General features: G+C 31.9%; 1 protein-coding gene across 1 annotated transcript in view; it reads left to right on the plus strand.

Annotated features, from left to right (window-relative positions):
• The window catches only part of LOC145245861 (protein ERGIC-53-like), a 137,904-nt gene that overhangs the window by 66,755 nt on the left and 49,395 nt on the right, over window positions 1-21,754 (plus strand). Inside the window, exons 3-5 of the mRNA XM_080107568.1 lie at window positions 2,894-2,991; window positions 6,717-6,824; window positions 20,400-20,461. Coding sequence (XP_079963694.1) covers window positions 2,894-2,991; window positions 6,717-6,824; window positions 20,400-20,461 — 268 coding nt within the window. The remainder of the gene's footprint in view (window positions 1-2,893; window positions 2,992-6,716; window positions 6,825-20,399; window positions 20,462-21,754) is intronic.

The raw sequence follows: 21,754 nt of genomic DNA on the forward strand, positions 1-21,754 counted from the left end.
ATACATACATTTTCGCTTTAATATATATATAAATACCCCCACCCCCGCCCGAACACACACACACACACCTCGAAACACCCGGGCAACGCTGGGTACTCCCCGCTAGTATATATATATATATATATATATATATATATATATATATATATATATATATATGACTACCCGTGACCCATTGGGTCAGTATGTTATAGCTAGCTGTGGAATGGTGAGTATACAGAATTAATGTATAAATGTGATACTCATGACAGAAAGAAAATATATTTTTAACAATTACATCAAGAATGTTTTGTTACATAACGAAAGCATTCATGTGAAAGTATATTAAAAAGAAAAATATAAACATTTGCAAGTAATTTCAACGTCTTTAAACTGCCAATTATGGAATATAGTGCAATAAAAAGACTTTAAAATAGTTTAAATCATAAAAATCTAAAGCAAATATATAGAAAAGTAACTGCTATTGAGTTACAGTGAGAAATTCACTCTTAAAATTAAAGGGATCTAAAATAAGATTTACCAGTTAATGATTTTAATTTCATTTTTTCTTAATCAACTAGTTAACTATGGGTGTCACTTTTATTGCCTTTGGTAACAGTGACATATTGTACGATATTTTATGTTCCATTTATAAAAAAAAAAAAAAAAATTAGATGTTATATATTGGTAGAGTAGTTTCTTTTTATTAACACGATTTCAACAATTGGGTAAGCTGATCTGAGTTTTATATATATGCGAGTAATTTTAAGGTCTTTAAACTGTCAATTACAGAATATATAAAATACTTTAAAATGGTTTAAATTGTAAACATATTTTTGTTTGAAAATGATTCCAACTTGCAATGAAAAATACAAATAATAAAATTTGTAAAATGCCGGTGTGTGTAAAAAAAAAAAAAAATTCCCACTTTTAACACATTTAAAAAAAATTATTTCCGGTTTTATTTATTTGTTTTGTTCATGTTAGAAGTGTAGAAAACTAAAATATGAATTTATGTCAAAATAAATAATAAAGAAGACGATCCTGTAAATTGATTTAAAAAAAAAAGAAGCTTTTATGGCTTTGCTTTTATTTATTTATGCATGCGCAGAATTTTTCAAATCAGAACTTGTAAACCAGATGGATGGTTTCAACACCCAAGCAAGACGATTTGAGGTCTATATTATAATAGATATATAATTATTTTTTTTATCATGTGATTTGTAACAAAGATAGCTCCCTGCAGAATTCTGCAGATTTTGGCCTTTTGGAACCATTTTGCCAATTTGTTGAGAGATGTGGAGGGGACATAGTAAATTTTCTGTTATCTAAATAAAAATTGACTTTTTCACTGGCTCTGTAATTAACGCCATCTTTTAACTTCAATGTGTTCTCTCGGCTCAAAATAATGTCCTGCCTCAACGTAGCACGTGTGCATGACTTGCCTTCCTCAGAATGAACTGCCCTGTTGTTCAAACGGCTTGCTTTTATGCAGACCAATACTGTTTAATTTGCATACGAATGGTGAGCCTCTTGTTTGTTTACACATTTGATAATAAAATCAACTGCACGTCACCTAACCCTACAAGACGTGAAGACACATGGGCGTTTTTGAGGCAAATAATTTTTGCATTCACTACAATTTTCTGTACATATTTTATTTAAAAAAAAAAAAAAAATGTGGCACAAGGCTAAAATTAGGTGGCAGTGAGATGAGGGATTGGCTGTCATCCCTTGGTCTATTATCTAATCTAGTTTCAGTTCCCGACAGATAAAACCTACTACACCTTATCCCCTATGGTTTGATGTTTTTTTATTTATAAAAATATATGTACAAATTCATCGGTTGGAGGTGTGAGTTGTGCTAAAAACAACAATGAAATAAAAAGTGTGGCAGTTAGAACTCTTCCAAATCTATCTAGATATGAGCTGCTCATGGTTTTCTGAGTTGTTTCGAGAGCCAAAAACAAGACTGTTAAGTGGGAAGAAAAAAAGCGGATTATTTGGGGATAAAAAAAGAGAAAGGCTGAAGGGAATTCAGCAGCATGGATTGTAGAATGTCTTTCAAGATATATACAATTTTTTTTTTTTTTTTTTTCAAAATACATTTGATTAAAGTTTGATTTTATTTATTTATTTACTTTTTTTTTTTTTTTACACAAAATGAATTTCCTTTATAAAATAACAAGACGTAGCACAAGGCCAAAATTGGGTGTGGGCTGAGATTGGGGTGGGTGGGTCGCCTGTCATCCTCTTGGTCTCTTCTCTCAACTAGTTGCAGTCACCAAAATACCACATACACATTCTATGTGTAAACCTACTTAACACTATCCCCAATTGTTTGATGTTTTTATTTACAAAAATATATCTATAAAAGTGAACTTGTGTGTGTGTATCTGTGTGTACATTTCCCTACCAAACTACTGTCAATTTTCAGTCTACAGACTCGAGATTTGGGAAAATTTTTTAAATCTGTTTTCAGCCAGAAATTTGGCTATCAAGGAGTCAATGATTTGACCTTCGAAAGCTCTACCAAAATCCTCCGTCAATTTTGGGTCTAGACACTTGAGATTTTAGATGTAGGTTACTTGGACATGGATCAAACTTTTTAATTTGATTTGAACCCAAAACAAATATTAAGTTAAAAAATTTCACCTCTACGATCTCTACCAAATTACTCAGCCAATTTTTGGTCTAAACATTTGAAATTTTACATAAAGTGTATTCAGGGCAAGCTTTTTAATCGGTTTTTGGCCAAAAATTTAACTGCCAAGGGGTCAAAGGTCAAATAAAGTTATGAACAGTAAATAGGGCTCGAGCAAAGCCGGGTTGAACTGCTAGTTTTTATATATATATTCATCAAATTTTTTTGTTTACTTTTTCTTAATGAAATTAAAATTTTTCATTATTTTAGGCTGGGTTTGGAGTAAAAACACTGTTCCGTATGACAACTGGGTAATTGAAGTGACCTTCAGAGTAACTGGTCGTGGTCGTGTTGGAGCCGATGGCTTGGTAAGTCATATTCAAGCTTAAATTAATTTTTCTTTTCCTTTTTCGTTTTTGCCTCCGATTTTTTTTTTTTTTCCCCTCCATGTGTTTTTTTTTGTTTTCCTTTCTTTTATTTTCCTTTTATTAGCATTGCCGGAGCTTGCAATATATCTTGTTCTAAGTTTGCAATATCCAAATTTATTTGGTATTTAGACCCTTTGGAGACTTTATTAGTCTTTGGATAATACCACGGAAGAGGGAATGTGTCTGCATTGTTCGCAATTGGGGGCTGTATCTGCAGATGTTTATTTCTGTTAATAACTTATATAAATTCAGATTTTTTTATTTGCATTATATTAATGTTGAATACAATCTATACTCCTACAAATCTGGGTTGTTTTGTGTATTGATATTCATGTTAAAAACCTCTTTTTCGATTTATTTCAAAAGAAAGTATAACTTTGTTATATGAGCTGTGGAATTGCATTCATCTGCAAAAGATGTAGGTAATTTGCATATTCTTTTAAACATCCATTTTAATTAATTCCCTATTAGTTTTTTCGGTTTTTCTTATATACCATTTATACTATATATTTTTCATCATTAACCAGAAAAGTCATACCATGTCTAACCCACTTAAAATCCATATGTTTAACAGCATGCAACGGAAAATAAGCGTTATACACAGAGATAGAAACAATATTTACAAGGGGAAAAAATAAGGAAAAAGTCTCCCCCCCCTACTAAATAGAGTGATTTGTCAGTCGAAAAGGAATACTCAAATATAAATTTGGGTGATTCTCTTTGATAAACGTGTGATAAGAACAAACCAATAAGATGCAAGAAGAACTTAATAAAATGATTTGAAATTTCCACATCAAAATGAGAAGACAACTACAAACTGCTTTTCAACTCAAGAAAAAATCTCGCATGTTTATTTCACTGTTAAAAGAAAATCTCAAAAGTATGAGATTTAGATTTCAGTATTTTCATAAAACATTGTTCCAGACAAATTGTAAAAAAACAATTTTTTTTTATAAATTATGTTCCTTCGTTGAATTATTTTACCAAATATGTAAGCATTTTTTATGAGAAAAGGCAGGGGAAGGAGAGGGGAAAAAAGTGAAAAGAGAAAGAATCCTAAGCAACACAGAGCTACTAAAGATACAATTTTAAAGAAATAAAAATTTCATCCAAAAAGGAGCATGATCCTCAGTTATATATATGTTAAGGCAATCATGAAGGGAAGACATATTCCTTCGGAAGTCATTTTATATTAAATTAAAAAAAAAAAAAAAAAAAAAAAAAAAAAAAAAAGACAGAGGAGAAAAGAAAATCGATAGTGACTAAAAAAAATAAAAGTATGGAAATAGAAAAAAAAAAAATCAAAACGTGTCAATTGACATGTTTCGCCCTCACTCATCAAAATTGGAATCGAGGGATTTATTTTTTAGTAATTTGTTTTCCTTAATGATAAAAATCTAAAAAAAAAAAGAGACGGGAGCAAAAGCAATCATGTAGGGATGAATTTTAGAGGCTGATCATCCCCATACGATTGCTCTTGTTCCCGTCTCTTTTTTAGATTTTATCATTAAGGAAAACAAATTACTAAAAAAAAATAAATCCCTCAATTCCAATTTTGATTGAGTGCGAAACATGTATTGTAATATTTTATGAATAGAAAAAATTACTCTTCTAATATACCAAAAATATTGCAAGATTTTTTTTTTAAGCCGCTGTTGCATTCTGGTCCCCCTCTTCTTGATATCCTCTTTTTTTAATTGGATCTTTTGCAAAGAAGTGTTAATTGAATAGAACATAGTTTGGAAATAGGTAATTGACAAAGTTATGTTTGAACATGAATTGCCACAGGTGGATAATGTATTACCTGACAGTTTTTATTATATTGATATTAGTGTTTGGACGATGAATTGGAATCAGGGATCTAAAAAATCGTTACTTTTGGGTATCAAAATCAGAAAAATTTGTGCTTATTTTTTGATGCCTGAAACGATTCTTTTTAATCGATTTTTCTTTTTTGTTTTTGTTCTAATCTATAGATCATCTTCCACAAGTGTTTACATATGTAACATGGGTCTTACGGTAATCAACAAAAAAATGAATAACTCTATAGTTAGTGGTTATAAAAGAATCTAAATTGAGAATTTAGAATCGGTAATTGTATCTAAATCAGATGAAAATATTGGAATCGTCCCCTCACTCATAGAAATACATTGAATAATTTAAACTTCTAGACAGAACTAATTTTCTTGAAGTTAATATCTCTTCTAAAAAGTAGCTGGCAGCCCGGCATTGCCCGGTTGTACAATATGCTTACACATGATATTTTAATTTATATAGATTGCGTATGTATTATATATTACGAGGAATAATTTACCCGGTGCACTAATTAGCAAAAAAAAAAAAAAAAATGAAATAATGATGTTCATCAAATTCTGTTTATTTGTTTAATATATCATGTCAGTTAATATTTGGACTTGACAATGAATACCCTGGAAAGGTCACTTCTGATTAATATTTTGTTTTAAAATATGCCAAGGGAGAAATGATTTGTGGCGATTTTAAATGGTACTTGTTTTATCATAAATTGAACTCATTAATAAGAAAAAATTAAAATAAAATGGTGAAGTACACCCAGGCTTGAACAGGGAATCATTCGATCTGTAGTCGAATGCTCTAACTATAAGCTATATCTCCAGATCATAATAAATCTGTTTTTTTAAGAAGAAATGATTTGCTGAAATTTTATTATCTCCCTTGCCGGTGTAATGTAAAATATTCCACTGTAAAATTTATTCTTTTTATCTATAAGAAAGAAAAGCTTTAAAAAAACGTTTTTAAGATCAGATTTTTTTCAATTTTCGATACTTATCAGATAAATTTCTGTACAAAACCTATCTAAGAACACTGCCAGATATAAATTAACTTTGTGTAAACTTTGCAAAAAATAGGTTCTGAAATGGTTGAATCTATCAGGAAAGAAGTCGCACAGTGATTTTTATATAATAGTAGAGATTTTATTCACAAAATGTGTGTCGTATGCCATTCATATGCTGTCGGAATGTTTGTTCAAGGGAACTTTAAACCTGAATATAGTTGGCATTGATATTCTCTGGCAGACTTTGAAGGAGTAGAAACATGGGCAGGGAATGCTTCCTTTCTTATCAGATTTTCAAAGTCAGACCTAAATAGCATTTAAGCAGACAAATCAAACTTTGTTTCTGACTGGACAATTTTTATTATTGTTGTATCATGTTATTGGCAATAAAACATACTTCGTTATAATTTACTTTAAAAATTAATCTGACTTTGATGACTGCTGATATGCAACATTTTTAAATAATCACCTAAAAATAACATTAAGTTAGTAAAAACATTTTTTTTAAATCAATAGACTTTTGATTTAAGATATTTTTCTCATTTTTCTTTTAAGAAAGATAAGTTTCTTCTTTTTCTTATATAACGCTGCAAATTTGGAAATTTGCCGTGACAAAGAAATGGGTAATAACTTTAAAATCTAATGTAGAAAAAGATCATGTTAAGATATATAATTCATAATTTAAATAATAGTTGTTTATCTTGCAACAAAAATTTTATTTCTTTTTCTCTATAAGTTTAAAAAGCTGCATATAAATAAAAACTAAAACTTTTATTCCATCTGGGGCAATGCCGGATAGGTACAGATAGTAAAGTCAATAAATTTAATTTTGTTTTTCTTCATCTTTCAGGCTATTTGGTATGTCCAAGAGAAAGGCATCGAGGGTCCAGTATTTGGCAGCAATGACAAATGGAATGGTCTGGGAATCTTCTTTGATTCCTTTGACAATGATGCTCAGGTAGCTATTATATTCTAAGTTCTTGGTTAATTAAAAATTAGCTTTTTTGTTTTTGTATTATTTTTTTAATGGAAAACAAATTGTCTCACCAGCCTCGTCTAGAGATGGAAGGAAGGCTCACCTGTCTGTTGAAATGTATGTTTGTACGTCTGCCTAAAACTTACGACAGGTGACGGATTATTTAAGAGATCGGTATTCTTTTGAAGCTCAACTCTTCCGACGACAAATATTGAAAAATTGGCTAACAACATTAATTCCTTCACCCTCAACTGGGCACTTTTCTACAAGGAGGGGGTCGCTTTTTTCACCGATATTTTCGAAAGTCATCTCCCTCTTTTCGATTGACTAGCCTTAATTTAAACATTTGTCACTTTCGGTTTGGCGATGGGCGCAACAGCAATGACATTACATTTTTTTTTTTTTTTTTTTATACGTTCTTTTCCTTCTTCGCGGTACGGGTTCGAGCCTACCTGCCTGCCTACTACCACTTTTTAAAAATTTTTTCTCAACACACACCTCCAAATCCCCGGGCAACGCCGGGCACCCAGACTAGTACATAATAAATAAAACTTTTTTGAAATGTTTAAAATCTTGTAAATTTTGTTAATTGGAGAGGAAATCATTGAAAAAAATGGATTCTTCCTTTTCAAAAATTTTGTCAAGAAAATGACATAAAATTACAATCAACTCCAAATTGTAGAAATATTAAGATCATCATTATTTTTATTTTTATCATTTTTATTATTATTTTTATAAATTATTTTATCATTTTTTTATTTTTATTTTTATAAATTTTTATTTTATCATTTTTATTTTTATCATTTTTATTTTATTTTTATCATTTTTATTTTATTTTTATCATTTTTATTTTATTTTTATCATTTTTATTTTATTTTTATCATTTTTATTTTATTTTTATCATTTTTATTTTATTTTTATTTTTTATTTTATTTTTATTATTTTTATTTTATTATCATTTTTATTTTATTATCATTTTTATTTTATTATCATTTTTATTTTATTATCATTTTTATTTTATTATCATTTTTATCATTTTTATTTTTATCATTTTTATCTTTATCATTTTTATCTTTATCATTTTTATCTTTATCATTTTTATCTTTATCATTTTTATTTTTATCATTTTTATTTTTATCATTTTTATTTTTATCATTTTTATTTTTATCATTTTTATTTTTATCATTTTTATTTTTATCATTTTTATTTTTATCATTTTTATTTTTATCATTTTTATTTTTATCATTTTTATTTTTATCATTTTTATTTTTATCATTTTTATTTTTATCATTTTTATTTTTATCATTTTTATTTTTATCATTTTTATTTTTATCATTTTTATTTTTATCATTTTTATTTTTATCATTTTTATTTTTATCATTTTTATTTTTATCATTTTTATTTTTATCATTTTTATTTTTATCATTTTTATTTTTATTTTTCTGATTAACAATTCATTGGCATAATTATTCTGTATAAGTAGCAATACACATGAAAAAATTGAAATAGCTTGAAATATTTCATTATTGGTATGCATAGAAAGAGCTTGATGAGCTAAGAAAGAATCTTTTTAAATTTTTAAAATCTGATTAAAATTAAGGAAGTTATGGCTATTTTTGTGCCTCACACGTTTGGATATTTTTCCCTCTTTAAGACCATATGCGTTTCGTCACATTTTTTACACTACTTTTTCAGTAAAAATGTCATATCTTTGTTAAAACACAAGGCTAAGAAATGCAATTTACCATATAAGTGTATTTTTGTACAAGGAATCAGAATATGCAACTGAAAATCTCCCAAAGTTTATGGTTTCCAAATAATCTGCAGTAAATGTGCATAAATATGCAGCAATTCCTTAAAAATGCCATGTATCCATAAACAGAAAAGAAGTTGGAGAACTCAAAGTTGAATTGTAATGTGCTTTATGTACAAAAAACTTAAATCTAAACATAAGACCATTTAAAAATGAATATATTGCAATATTTCTTTGGTATTATTGTAGATTAACACCTTCTGTTTAACCCCACTCAACTCCTTCTGACCACCCCTCCAAAATGTGATTCTACCTTTTTAAGAAAGTATGTATAAAATGCCATGAAAAACTTTAATGAAAGATAAACAAATTATTTTAGAATTGAATGTAAAATAATTTCCTATTACAGGTCATTCTAGCATTTTAGGGCAGTTAACTGTTTTTTTTTTCTATGGGAAAATATGCATGCTTTTTTTTTTTTTAAGATGATTGTGTAGTTTTAAGAGGGTTTCTATACAATGAGAATATGGGGAGGGTTGCCATTCGGACTTTGAATTGATTGTAGGGCTAAGGAAAATTATGTGTGAACATACTGAAAACTTGACAGAGACAAAGCTAACAAAAACAATATTAGAGGGGGGAGCTGTTAGTTTCACAAAAATTTAATGTAAAATAATTCACCATTTCCTGGCCATTCTAGCATTTTAGGACAGTTAACCAATTTTTATGTGTATTTTTCTTTAAGGAAGGATCTATTTTTTGTTTGTTTGTTTTAGATGCTTGTATGTGGCTTACAGAGGTATTTTGTTGGGGGGGGGCTTGCCACTCGAACTTAGTGTTATTGTTAGGGTTAAAGAGTGTTTTAGGAGGAGATTATATATATAAAACAAATAAATGTTATGCAAAGCAAGATAGGTTACTTTTCTACCTAACTGAATAAGTTTTTACTGTTTTTATTTAATGTAAAATATTTATTCAGTTCGAAAAGTAGGTAATATTCAGCGCTACCCAAAAAGAAAATATGGCCGCAATTTTTATTTACATTTTTCAAGTCTTGATAATCACTTCAAAATAAGAAATAAAGCAAAATGGTGAATGAGATCCACCCAATAAATGTCACGGTAAAATTTATTGGTTGGGTTTTATTCACCATTTTGTTTCATTTCTTATTTTGAAAGCTTTGTTGAGACTTCAAAAATGTAAAGAGACATTGCGGCCACTTTTCTTGTTTTTTGGTAGCGCTCGCTCAAACACTACTTATTTTTCGAACCGCATAAACATTTTACAAAAAAAAAAAAAAAAAAAAACACTAAAAAGTATTCAGTTAGGTAGAAAAGTAACTTATCTTGCCTTTGATAAAATTTGTTTTTGACAACTTTTTCGTAACTCTGTGGATAGGAATACGAACCGTTACTTCATTTTTGTTTTGTTGTCCTAACTGCAAAATGCCGTTTCCATTTCAAATAAATATTTTACAGAAAGTTATATATATATATATGTGTGTGTGTGTATTCGACAGGTAAATAAGTCAGCAAATGTTATATTTAGTTTTAATTTAATAAGAAACTGCGTTGCGAAATTTCAAAGAAAATTCCATAAATTTGTTGATTTCTATTTTCGAGGTTGAAGGTGTTAATTCCATAGGCCGTTTATACTACGCTGGAGCAGGTTGTAAAAATATCTTTCGCTTAATAAGTAGAAAAAAAAAAATAATGAAATAAAAAGCTTCCTAATTGTAGCTTGATGTGTTTTCTAACTGCTTTTAAAATTTCAAGAATATTGATATAGATTTTGAGGGTTTGTATTACTATACACATAGATTCGAAAAAGTTGTCAAAAAAACAAATATATAACAAATAAATGTTATCAAAAGCAAGTTACTTTTCTACCTAACTGGATAATTTTTTTAGTGTTTTTATTTAATGTAACATGTTTATTCAGCTTGAAAACAGTGTTTACCGATGTTTTGGAAAATTTAAAATGGCGCCCGACTCTCTTGAAACGGTAAGTTTGGGGAAAAGAGTTAAAAATAAAAAAGTAGACAAAATACTGCTAGAAACTCGCTCAATATATGTTACCGTGACATAGGCTGACATATATTCGGTGAGTTTTTAACAGTATTTTGTATAGTTTGTTTTATTTTTAACTCCTTTTCTCAAACTTACCGTGTCAAAGAGAGTCGGGCCGGGCGCCATTTTTAATTTTCCAATACATCGGTAAACACTGTACGTTTTTCGAGCTGAATAAACATGTTACATTTAATAAAAACACTAGAAAATTATCCAGTTAGGTAGAAAAGTAACTTATCTTGCCTTTGATAACATTTATTTGTTATATATTTGTTTTTTGACAACTTTTTCGAATCTATGTATAAACGAGATTTTGATACTTATTTTGATTTTGAAAAAAAACATTTGTGGCTGTTCGCAGTAAAACATTGTTTTAATTTGCTGTTCAAAACTAATTTAAAGAATAAAAGTGCATGCAACCTATATATCTACAAAAGTTTATTTTGTTTTTTTAACCATGTTTTTAAATTTGACGAGAAATGTGAGAAATTGCAACAGATTCATAATGCCGAATTGGTTGGGATTATTATACATTCTGAAAACCGAATAGTTCTAAACTAATGTTATTCTGATAACAAAATAGCTCTAATTAAACATATAAGAACATTTATATTCATATTTTCATGTTTTTCTTAATTCGTTCTTGAATAAAAATTAAAGAATGAGTGTTGTTTACACTGTGCTATCGCTGATTCTACAGGCTGGAGCTGCTGCTGCTTCTAGTAATACTAACTTCATTTGACCAAATTCGAGAAATAGAAACAATTTTTTTTTCGGGTAGGTCCTTTTAAATTATCAATTACCGCGGTCCTACTCAACATAAAATAATACTTTTAATTGATAAAGATAGTAAAAAGATTGATTTACTTACTACTGGGTGTCCGAAGAATTTTTTTTTTCAAAATGTTCGATACTCGTCATATTAAAGTCTTATTTTTAACACGACAAAAAAAGAAATGGTCAAAAATATTTCGGACACTTGACAGTATTAAGATTAACACCTCTTCTGATTGGTTCCCAAATTTCATGACGAAATTCTTCATACAATCACGGTACGGACCTTTAGAAAACGGGGGGGGGGGTCATTACAAAACCTTACCGAAAACACCATTTTATGACATTCACATTTTTATCACTTTATTTGCTTAAAACTCTTAAAATATATAATGTACATTCATATTTATTAATTCATTTGAAAGTATATTCATTACCGAACAAAACAGTAATTTGAAGACTTGAAGTGCTTTGGTTTAAAAAATATTGCTATTTTAGTAGAACTACCTTGAAATCTGTGATTATCCAAAGCGTTTTTTCGTCCGTGTGTATTACTAGTACAAGTCCAGTGATGAAAGCATATTTTCCCAGAATTCTAGCATATGGGAGATATAATTGAAGACTTTAAGCTGAAGAAAGAAAACTTGCAGATCAAAGTCAACTAAAATAACAATGCACTAAAAGTAAAACTGGCAAAAAAAAAAAAATGAACAAAAAGATGGATCAACAAAAACTGTCAGGCATATACTAACTGAAGAAGTTAGAAAAAAAAAAGGGGGGGGGTGAACGTGTTTAGTGCGAACTGAAGTTGCATCTTTTCTAAAAAAAAACAAAAAAACTTATGTAATTTAATAAAGTTCTTTTTATTTTCAGTCATTTTGATGTTTCAACATGAATCATTACATTTCTGAATGTTTTAGATGAGGGTTTGTTATTCATATTATTTGGATTCTTCGAAGAATGTCGGAGGTTACATCGACTGAAACGTTTCGAAAATGGTACTGAAAATGAAAACAGTAGTTCGAAGAATGTAAATAATCCGAATAACCAATCTTCATCTCAAAAAAAATTCAGAAACGTAAAAACAAAAATAATCTGTAGTTTCTATCAAGATAACAATCCCTTTCCCCAACACTATTTGATAGGAGGTAATTGCCTTGGTGGATGGTACTCTGACACTGAACAGATAATACACTTTGATTGTAGTCCACTTGAGTCTTTTTTGTTTTGAAATAGATTTTTCTCTACTGCAATTAGTCATCATAATTGAGCGAGAAATACAGGTGACCGTAATATCCAACACTGGCAAACACAATGCAGAATTTGATGCCTCTGTTCAGTCTTGAAAGATAAAGGATACCCCCTGTAGGGGCAGCTGTGCATGTAATTGTGTAGCAAGGGTTGCACAATCCCCAACCACATCTCCTGAATCGGCACTGCTTGAGTCCAGTTGCAAGAAGTCCGGGATGACCGGATACAATGCCGAGATTATCGGAGAGAATGCAGAATTAAAGATAAGGAAATTAAATGCCAATCAAAGATAGTTGTTTTTTGTTGTTGTTGTTTTTTGTTGTTGTTCCTCATTTTATGTGTCGTTCTCAGTTTCTGCTTATTTTTTGATTTTTCTCAAACTTTTCATTTATGCTTTTCTCCCTTGCAATGACGCATATCAACTTGTGTTTTAATGTGTGAGGATATTGCTTAGAGCATTGTCCACCTATTATGCATGGTGAATTTGGATTCAGTATACCATTGGATTCAATGACACACCGGTTCCTGTCAGATCACCAAAGTTAAGCAATGATGAGCCTGGCCAGTGCTAGATGGGTAACCATTTGGGACTTCCAGGTGCTGTACATGCTCTCCGCTTATCTTGACATTGTTTCCAGTCGTCCTAGATGTCTCCTTGCCACTGGACTCGAGCAGTGTCGATTCAGGAGAGGTGTGGTTGGCGATTGCAAAACACTTGCTATACAAGTACACGCATAGCTGCTCCTACAGGGAGTATCCCTTGTCTTTCGAGACTGAACGGAGGCATCGATACCACATTCATGCCAATCTTTATCTCTGTCAGCATCAAGTATTCCAGCACATGTTACATTGTTGATTTTGTTTGGACTAATGTTGTTATAGGGCCAGGGTAGTATGTGTGAGTGTGGTAATCCACTCTTTTGCCATTTCACTTAACAAATGAAGCAGCACAAGACCTAAACATTTTTTGTTCTACCATGAAATCATGATTTCAGCTTCCGTCTGAAAATGCGCTGTAATGTCATGCCTGTCTACCGACGATTGCCCAGAAAGCAAAAAGAATTTGGCCTTCTGATTACGTCAGATCATCAACTATACATTTTTTTTATCTCTTATGTCACCTCGTAGTTGAATCCTGAATCTTTCAGTTCTTTTCTGTCTTTGCCTACCATCCTCCTGCTGATGCTGAGGAAGTCTAAAATCTCCGTATTACTCTTTGTGATGCCGATTCCAAGGAGAACCCTGTGCCTCCTCTATGATACCACAGGTGTTACCTCACTTGATAACAATCGCTGACCCTAATGTTGTGTGCTGTGGTCTTTTCTTTCATCTTCTCTTCTGGCAGTGTCGTTGTCTCTCACATTGGTGGATGTTGAGGGTTGCACAGTGGCTCACAAATATAAAAACATACGATAAAACAAAACACAAGACACAAACTCTGACACATTCGGCAAATATCAGTTACTCTGCGTGTCTCGCCCCTCTGAACGCTAATGTTCACATCTTAATAGTCGTTTGCTTTGTCATCTGTTGATCCATTCATTTCCCCCCATCTCCTCTTAGCTACAATCTGCTGTTTACCATGTCCAACTCTATTCGACTTTCTGAAAATTGTCCCCATCTGTCACAAACTATCGCAAAACTCCTTGATACTCCTAAAACTGCCCCCAAAACTAACTCTAAACATATTGACCTATTGTTTGGTCCTTTTGCCCCGAATCACCACCATGCCTTGATCAACAATCCCACTCTAGCTTTCTTTTGTATTCCTTTGTGAACAACTTTCTATCCATCGTTCTGCTGATAAACTTTCTCTTTGTCTTTTGACCACTTCCCAACATGTGCAGGGGAAGGGGCTTCGATAGTATCCTACTTCCAGAAAAAAAGAAGTTTAAAATAAGTTAACAAAAAAAATAAAAATAAAATTGGAAATATATTCACTGTTTCTCAGTTAAGATGAGAACTGATAATTTGGATTAATCGAACTACTGTTCTAGTCTTGAGTGTGATTCTCACATTTTGACCAAGGTAACCTTTGACCGTAAGTGTATCTTGTCGAACTCTGAAATCTTTCTGTTGAACGAAATCCTTAATGGTGGATGCTCTGATCTACAAGCCCTTGTACCCCCTTGATGTAAATACACCAGTCAAACCCAGACAAGCAGCATAGTCCCACCCCTACACAGTAGAGATCCCTAGATGTAAGAAAACCTTCTACTCTAATGGTTTCTTCCTCAGAACTGCTAAACTCTGGAATTCCCTTTTGAGTTTCTCCTTCCCCAACTGTACTGACATGCAGAAGTTCAAGTGTAATGTGAATAGACATCTTGCTGCTCAACTCCCTACATGGTATCCCTACAACTTAAGTCCTTGATAGTAGTCCTCTACATCAAAGTGGCACTGTGCCTTGTTTGAGTTGAAAATGTAATAAAAAAAATTTTTTTTAATTCACAAGGGTAACATTTCGGCAGCCATGACCAGGAAGTCTTAAGCAATTAGATTATCAGATGGGGAGCATACTATCCTCCTTGAATTAAATAAAGGGCTCCATTCAAAATTCTATGTAGATTCCAAACTCAGGAATCTGTATGGAATTTAATTCATGGAGATAGCATGCTCTTATCTCATAATCTTGGATTAAATAAAGGGTTCCATTTTGCAATTGCATGTAGATACCTGGTTTCGACCTAGAGAAGGTTGGAGAGGTTACATCAGCCAAAACGTAGGAATAAGAACTAAGATGAGAACAATAGTCTGAATAATTCAATATAGTCACTGTTTTTGTGAAGACAAGACTGAAAGTTAAAAAGAAAAAATGCAGTTGAAAATCGCGAATATATGCTGTCCAGAAACTGTACGCTATCGCTAAGATATAACACTATTTTCATAATACCATTCAGCTGTTACAAGATGATCACATATTTCTAAAATGACACCGTATAAATCAAACGCCTGCAAAATGGCTGCTATAGATGACATGTTCATATCAATCATCTGCCCGCACGTGCACATATATGCTAAAATGACCACACAAATTAATGCATAAAAATGAGTTTTTGTTATTGGGAACATTCACGTGTTAGTTTGCATCCATGTTTGAAAATAAGTGTTATGTTCCCACTTACTGAGGTGCGTATAATCTTGTACACTTGTTATGAGACGCTCCGGTTCTTGATTGTCTGTACACTTAATCACTTGGAAATGATGTTTATTCATAAGATTTCTTAATCAAAAAGGGGCAGTCACAGAGAAAACCAGAGATGGTTACTCACATACGCGCACAAGAGATAGATATGTGTAAGTGGAAGCTTCCATTCAGTCCTTGAAGACAATGGATACCCTCTGCAGGGGAAGCTGCATGTGTAATTATGTGGCAAGGGTTGTAGAATCCTCAAACACACTTATCCTGAATCAATACTGCCCGAGTCCAGTGGCAAGGAGAAGTCCTGGATGACTGGAAACAATGCTGATATAAGCAGAGAGCAGATACAGCATCTGGAATTCCCAAATGGTCACTCATTTTAGAACTGACCAGGCTGAATGTTGCTTAACTTTGATCTCATGGGAACCAATGTGCTAGTGTGACTATGAAATCACTCAGATTTTCTTATTGGACAGTCTCATGGATAATGCCTTTTATTTTAATAAAATGTTCTAAGCTCCAATCTCTGGCCCCCCCCCTCGCCAATCTTTTACGAAAAACACCCGTCTAGCTGAAACCACTGTCAAAAATTTTCCCCACTCTTTATCTGTGCCTAAATCAAACCGTAGATTCCATGAACAAAGCTTCTTTCTTAGAACTGCATGCCTGTGGAACTCTGTTCCGTCTGCCTGCTTCCCACCTGACTACAACCTGGATGTCTTCAAGTCCAACGTAAACAAATTCCTGATGAACCGCCCCCTTAAGTAGACACTTTTATTAAATCCCCACACTAACATACTGTACATGCAATAACCCTTATCCCTGAGTGGCTTCCGGGCCTTGATAAGTGGTGACCACCTTGTAAAAAAAAAAAAAGCATAACACATCTAGTAAAAGGTTATTTTAGATATGTATCAGACATTTCTGTTGTATACTTATTAGGTTATGTAATACTACTACCCCCACCCCTTGTTCACAAGAGCTAAAATAGGGAATGCTTACTTTTCCATCTTTTTTTTTTTTTTTTTTTTTTTGCTTGAAGAGTCACCAGGCAGAGAAATAATTTTTTTCTTTATTGTCATGTGGTTTCGCTGACTGCCATTTTATTAAGGTCACCTCTGATCTCTAGGTGTCACTAAAATCTTTCCATTTAAATGACTTATGTAACATTGTGTCCCTTTTTTTTTTTTTTTTTTTTGAAGACTGTTTATAGTAAAAAAAAAAAAAAAATCTGTTAAGAGCCCAGATTCTTAATCGTCTATAAACTAAATCACCTGGGTGTGCTGTTAATTTATAAGGTTTATTAATCAGGAAGGAACACAGAGAAAACTAGATATGGCTATGCACATGTGCATGCAAGAGAAAGATATGTATTTATCGGACACCTATGCAGTATACTCATTAGGTTATACTATGCTACCTCCACTTTGTGCTCTATGACCTCCGTTCAGTCTCGAGAGACAATGGATACTCCTTGTAAGGGTGACTGTGTGTGATTGTGAAGCAAGTGTTGCGCAGTCTACAACCACACTTCTCCCAAGTCTGCACTGCTTAATTCTAGTGTAAAGAAGACAACTGGATACAATGCCGAGATAAGCAGAGAACATATACAGCACTTGGTATTCCCAAATAGTTAGCTATTTTTGTAGTACTGACCATGCTTAACTTTGATGATGTAACACAGATTTTAGTGTCTTTTCTGCTTAGAGGGTCACCAGGAAACGACATAATTATTTCTTCCCTGGTATTGCATGATTTTACTGACTTCCATTTTACTGAGGTCACCCTTGACTACTAGGTGTGACTCGACTTTTTTCCATTTAAATAACAGCTTTTATGTTACAAAACGTCCATTTTGAAAACAGTAAACTTTTAGTAAAAACTCTAATATCTACAAACACAAAACTAGCGTTTATTTGGTGTACAGGGGTTTTATCCTTCTGGATAGTCTTTGGGGTAGAAATTGACTTGTTATTCTCTGTTCCAATTATCAGCAGTTTTCAACATTCGAAAACTGAGAAAAATGGTGAATGTATATATCGGACGTTTGTATCATACAGTCATTTGATCGTCATGCGCCTTTAGGGATTTTATCCTTGGGCCCCCAAAATCAACAAAGATTAGAGCATTCCTGCGATGACCTGATCCCTGTTGATTGTGGTGTAATAATGTTCCTGTGCAGTTCTATGAGGTCCACCTCTCTGGCTTTACCTTCTCTCTTTGAGAAGGAGTTAGTTTATTGCTAATCGCCTGGGGTGCCCTTACTGGGGAAAATTTAGATGGGGCTGTTCAGGCACTTTTTGCATCCTTGGGGGCGCTGACTTCTCAATCCCACTTTCCAACCGTGGTGTCGCAGTTCTTGTAGTGGAAGAGAACTAAATACCCCTCTCTGCTCTTGAAAGGGAATGCCGTACGTGTGTGTTTTCTCTACTTGAAGATAGTGTTGTGTGATTTTGTGCTTTACTGAGGTTACCCCTGACCTCAAGGAGCCACTCCTAATTTTCTGCTGAAATAACAGCTTTTGTTGTAACATGAGTAAAATAAATTATTTAAACCAACAAACCATACGTCTATATCCGCTATATCTTGATGATGACTTATGCAAGTCAAAAGCTCGAATAATAAAGCAACACAATCGTTGCTTGTCTAGTTGCGAAAGTATTATGTGCAACAACGTTGCAACTGGTATGGCCATGTTGCTCGACATCAGTCACCTGAAACACTCCAAAGTGTGTCCCATATTGACATCAATGCTGCAAAATCATATGGTAGGCCGCTTAGGGGATCAGCTGATGATGACTTGATCCTGACGGACGACACAGACAAAATGGTAAAAGACAGGAAAATTTGAAAGTCATTCACGAAGAGTCTAATCTCAGTACAAAGCAAAAAGATGAGCAATAAAAATTTTTACTTCTGGAGATTTCTTTTATTCTGTATCTCAAGAATTGAGAATAATTGTGAGATGCCATTTAATGGTACTGCCACAAAATTAACACAGTATTTTTTTTTTTAATTTAGAAATTTAGAAAACCTTTTAATGTGAACTTCACATAATCAGTACATCTGTCTATAGTGTCAGCCACATTAGTTCTATTTTAACACTAGCATTTCAGCCTGGCGTTGCCCGGGTGTTTGGAAGTGTATTTTGAGCAAAAAAAAAAAAAAAAACTGCGGTCAATTTTTTTTAACTTTGACCCCTATTATGACCCCTTAACATTTATTGTTTTGGGGCTCAAATCAAGTTATTAAGTTAGATCCATGTCCAAGGAATCTATATCTAAAATTTCAAGTGTTTAGACCCAAAATTGGCGGAGGAGTTTGATAGTTCTCAAAGGTCAAATCGTTGAACTTTGACCCCTTAACAGCAAAATTCCTGGCCGAAAATGGATTACAAAGTTTTCCCAAATCTCAGTACCCTGTATATCAAATTTCGAGTCTGTAGACTTAAAATTGACAATTATTGCGTAGGGAAATGTCTACACACACCCACACATTCACTTATAGATTGCTGTATTTTTATTATGTATCTCAATTTTTGAGATGAGGATTGGTAATCTGTATTATTTGGATTATTCGGATTACTGCTCTCATCTTTAGTGTTATTTTCACAAAGTTTCAGCTGATGTAATTTGACCTTCTTCACATGTATGTTGTTGAGTTTCATAATCTATACAAAACTTCATAACATTCGTGTGTGTAGAACTCTGCTGCAGCCCACAGCACTTGACCAATTATGACCAAACCTGGCATGATGATGGTCCCCCCACCTAGAGATGGTGGGTGCACACCTTTTTTCCAAAGTAAAAGTCCAAGATCAAGGTCATAGCCTATATACACACACACACACATGCGCACACACACACTCTTCTACAGCCTGGACCGATGATGACCAAACCTGACATGATGGTCTCTGACCATCACACTTCAAGATCAAGGTTGGGACTTTGCTGCACACAAAGCAATAACCCAAGTGTACAGTAAAGTCTCATGCAAAGCGAAGGTATTTTTGCTAGTGTGTGTATGTGTATATATATATATATATATATATATATATATATAATACACATATTATTAGGTGATATATTATGTACAAATTTTCAATATTTTTTTTCAACAGTGCTCAATACGTAAGTGGAACTTAGTAGTATGAAAATATATCTATGACAATTAAACAACACCTATCATTTCTGCAAAGAATCGTTATTTAGCCTGACGATTCCATGTGGAGATGAAACCTGGATGCCTTTGTGTAGCTTAATTACCATGAATATATTTTCATACTACTCTCGTGCTCTCTTTTTATATATATATATATATATATATATATATATAAAATGAACACACACAAAAAGAAAAATAATATGACCGACATGTGTAAAAATACTTGTGTATTATTTAACATTCAAATAAAAAAAAATGTTATCAAAATATAACAATGTTGTAAAAGTTTGACTATTATTGTACTCACTCACCAAAATTTTACCATTTAAAAAGAAAGATCATTTTTTTTTTTTTTTTTTCGTGGTGCTGTGTTCTGACATTGTTCTGTTTTCTTTCCTCCTCAGCGCAACAATCCTTACATTCTCGTGATGCTAAACAATGGAACAAGAGAATACGATCATGTAAAGTAAGTATAGAAATTATCATTTTGTTTGTTTGTTCTTTGAATGCAGAATACCAATTTGATTGCAGATTCGAACTGAATTTTCCAATTCTTAAAAAAAAAAAATTCTGCAAATAATTCCCTGATTGATGGTTTCTGCCTACATTCTATAGTTCCAATTTGCTTCCCACAAATGATCTATATTGTAAATATGAATTCTATATAAAAACTAATTTCAGAATGATGAAAGAATTCCTCATCAGTGCATATTTTTTTATTCCATTTGTATGCAGTATTGCAAAGTTAGCATCCCCCCCCCACTAGATCTGGAAATTTCATTTAGAATGACTATGCAATTATAGACAGATTTTCATGGCTTTCATGTGTTTACCTTTTGGCAACTGCGCGAACGTCTGTTTACCATATCGTTCTTGCAAACATACTAGAAACAGCCATAGTTTGTTTGCAGCAAAATTTTACGGCCAGATGTCTAACTAATAAAATTTAGAACTAGCAAAGTATTCTGGAGAATTTGCTTGCGATTCACACATTCACTATTTAACAAAAACAGATGCTCTTGGATTACATCAACACACCTATAACACATCCCAAAGACAAAAAGACTAGCTTAAAACTGAAAACAATCCTAAAAACTTCTCAGAATATCAGAAATTTTAATGGCAAATATTAATTTATTAATATTATACCTGTATATCACTTTACCATCATACTCCTTCGACTTTGTGCCGATCAGTTGTAAAATAAAAATTAAACAAAGTATTAAATTAAATCTTTTATGAATTATGTCCCTTTGTAGTTTTTTTTTTTTATCATTTCAATTGAATACAAATATTAAAGTGACAGATAACAATCCAAATAACATTCAAATAATTCAGAATTTTTAATGGCAAATTAATGTTATAACTCTATGATGAGCACATATCACAACTTAACCTTCATACCAAGTATGACGTACTCCTTCGATCTTGTGTTAATCATTTGTAAAATAAAAATTAAACAAAAAGTATTAAATTCTTTATGAATTATGTTATTTTAATATTTAAATTGAATACAAATATTAAAATGACAAATAACAATTTAAATAACATTCAAATAAAAAAAAATGTAAAGAAAAAACATTATGTATATTTGTAATATTTTATATAGACTATGAAAAATTAAAACCTAGCAGTTTTCTGAAGATTGTTATTGTTCTAATTCCAATCTAGGGTGGTTTTGAAAATTTCAGTTAACATTGGTTGTCTGTCATTTTGGTTCCTTGAATGCTATGTTATCTATTTTTCTTTTTTTTTTTTT

Source organism: Euprymna scolopes, chromosome 23, assembly GCF_053919585.1.
Source record: "Euprymna scolopes isolate OS-2025 chromosome 23, ASM5391958v1, whole genome shotgun sequence".
Classification (NCBI taxonomy): Eukaryota; Metazoa; Mollusca; class Cephalopoda; order Sepiida; family Sepiolidae; genus Euprymna; species Euprymna scolopes.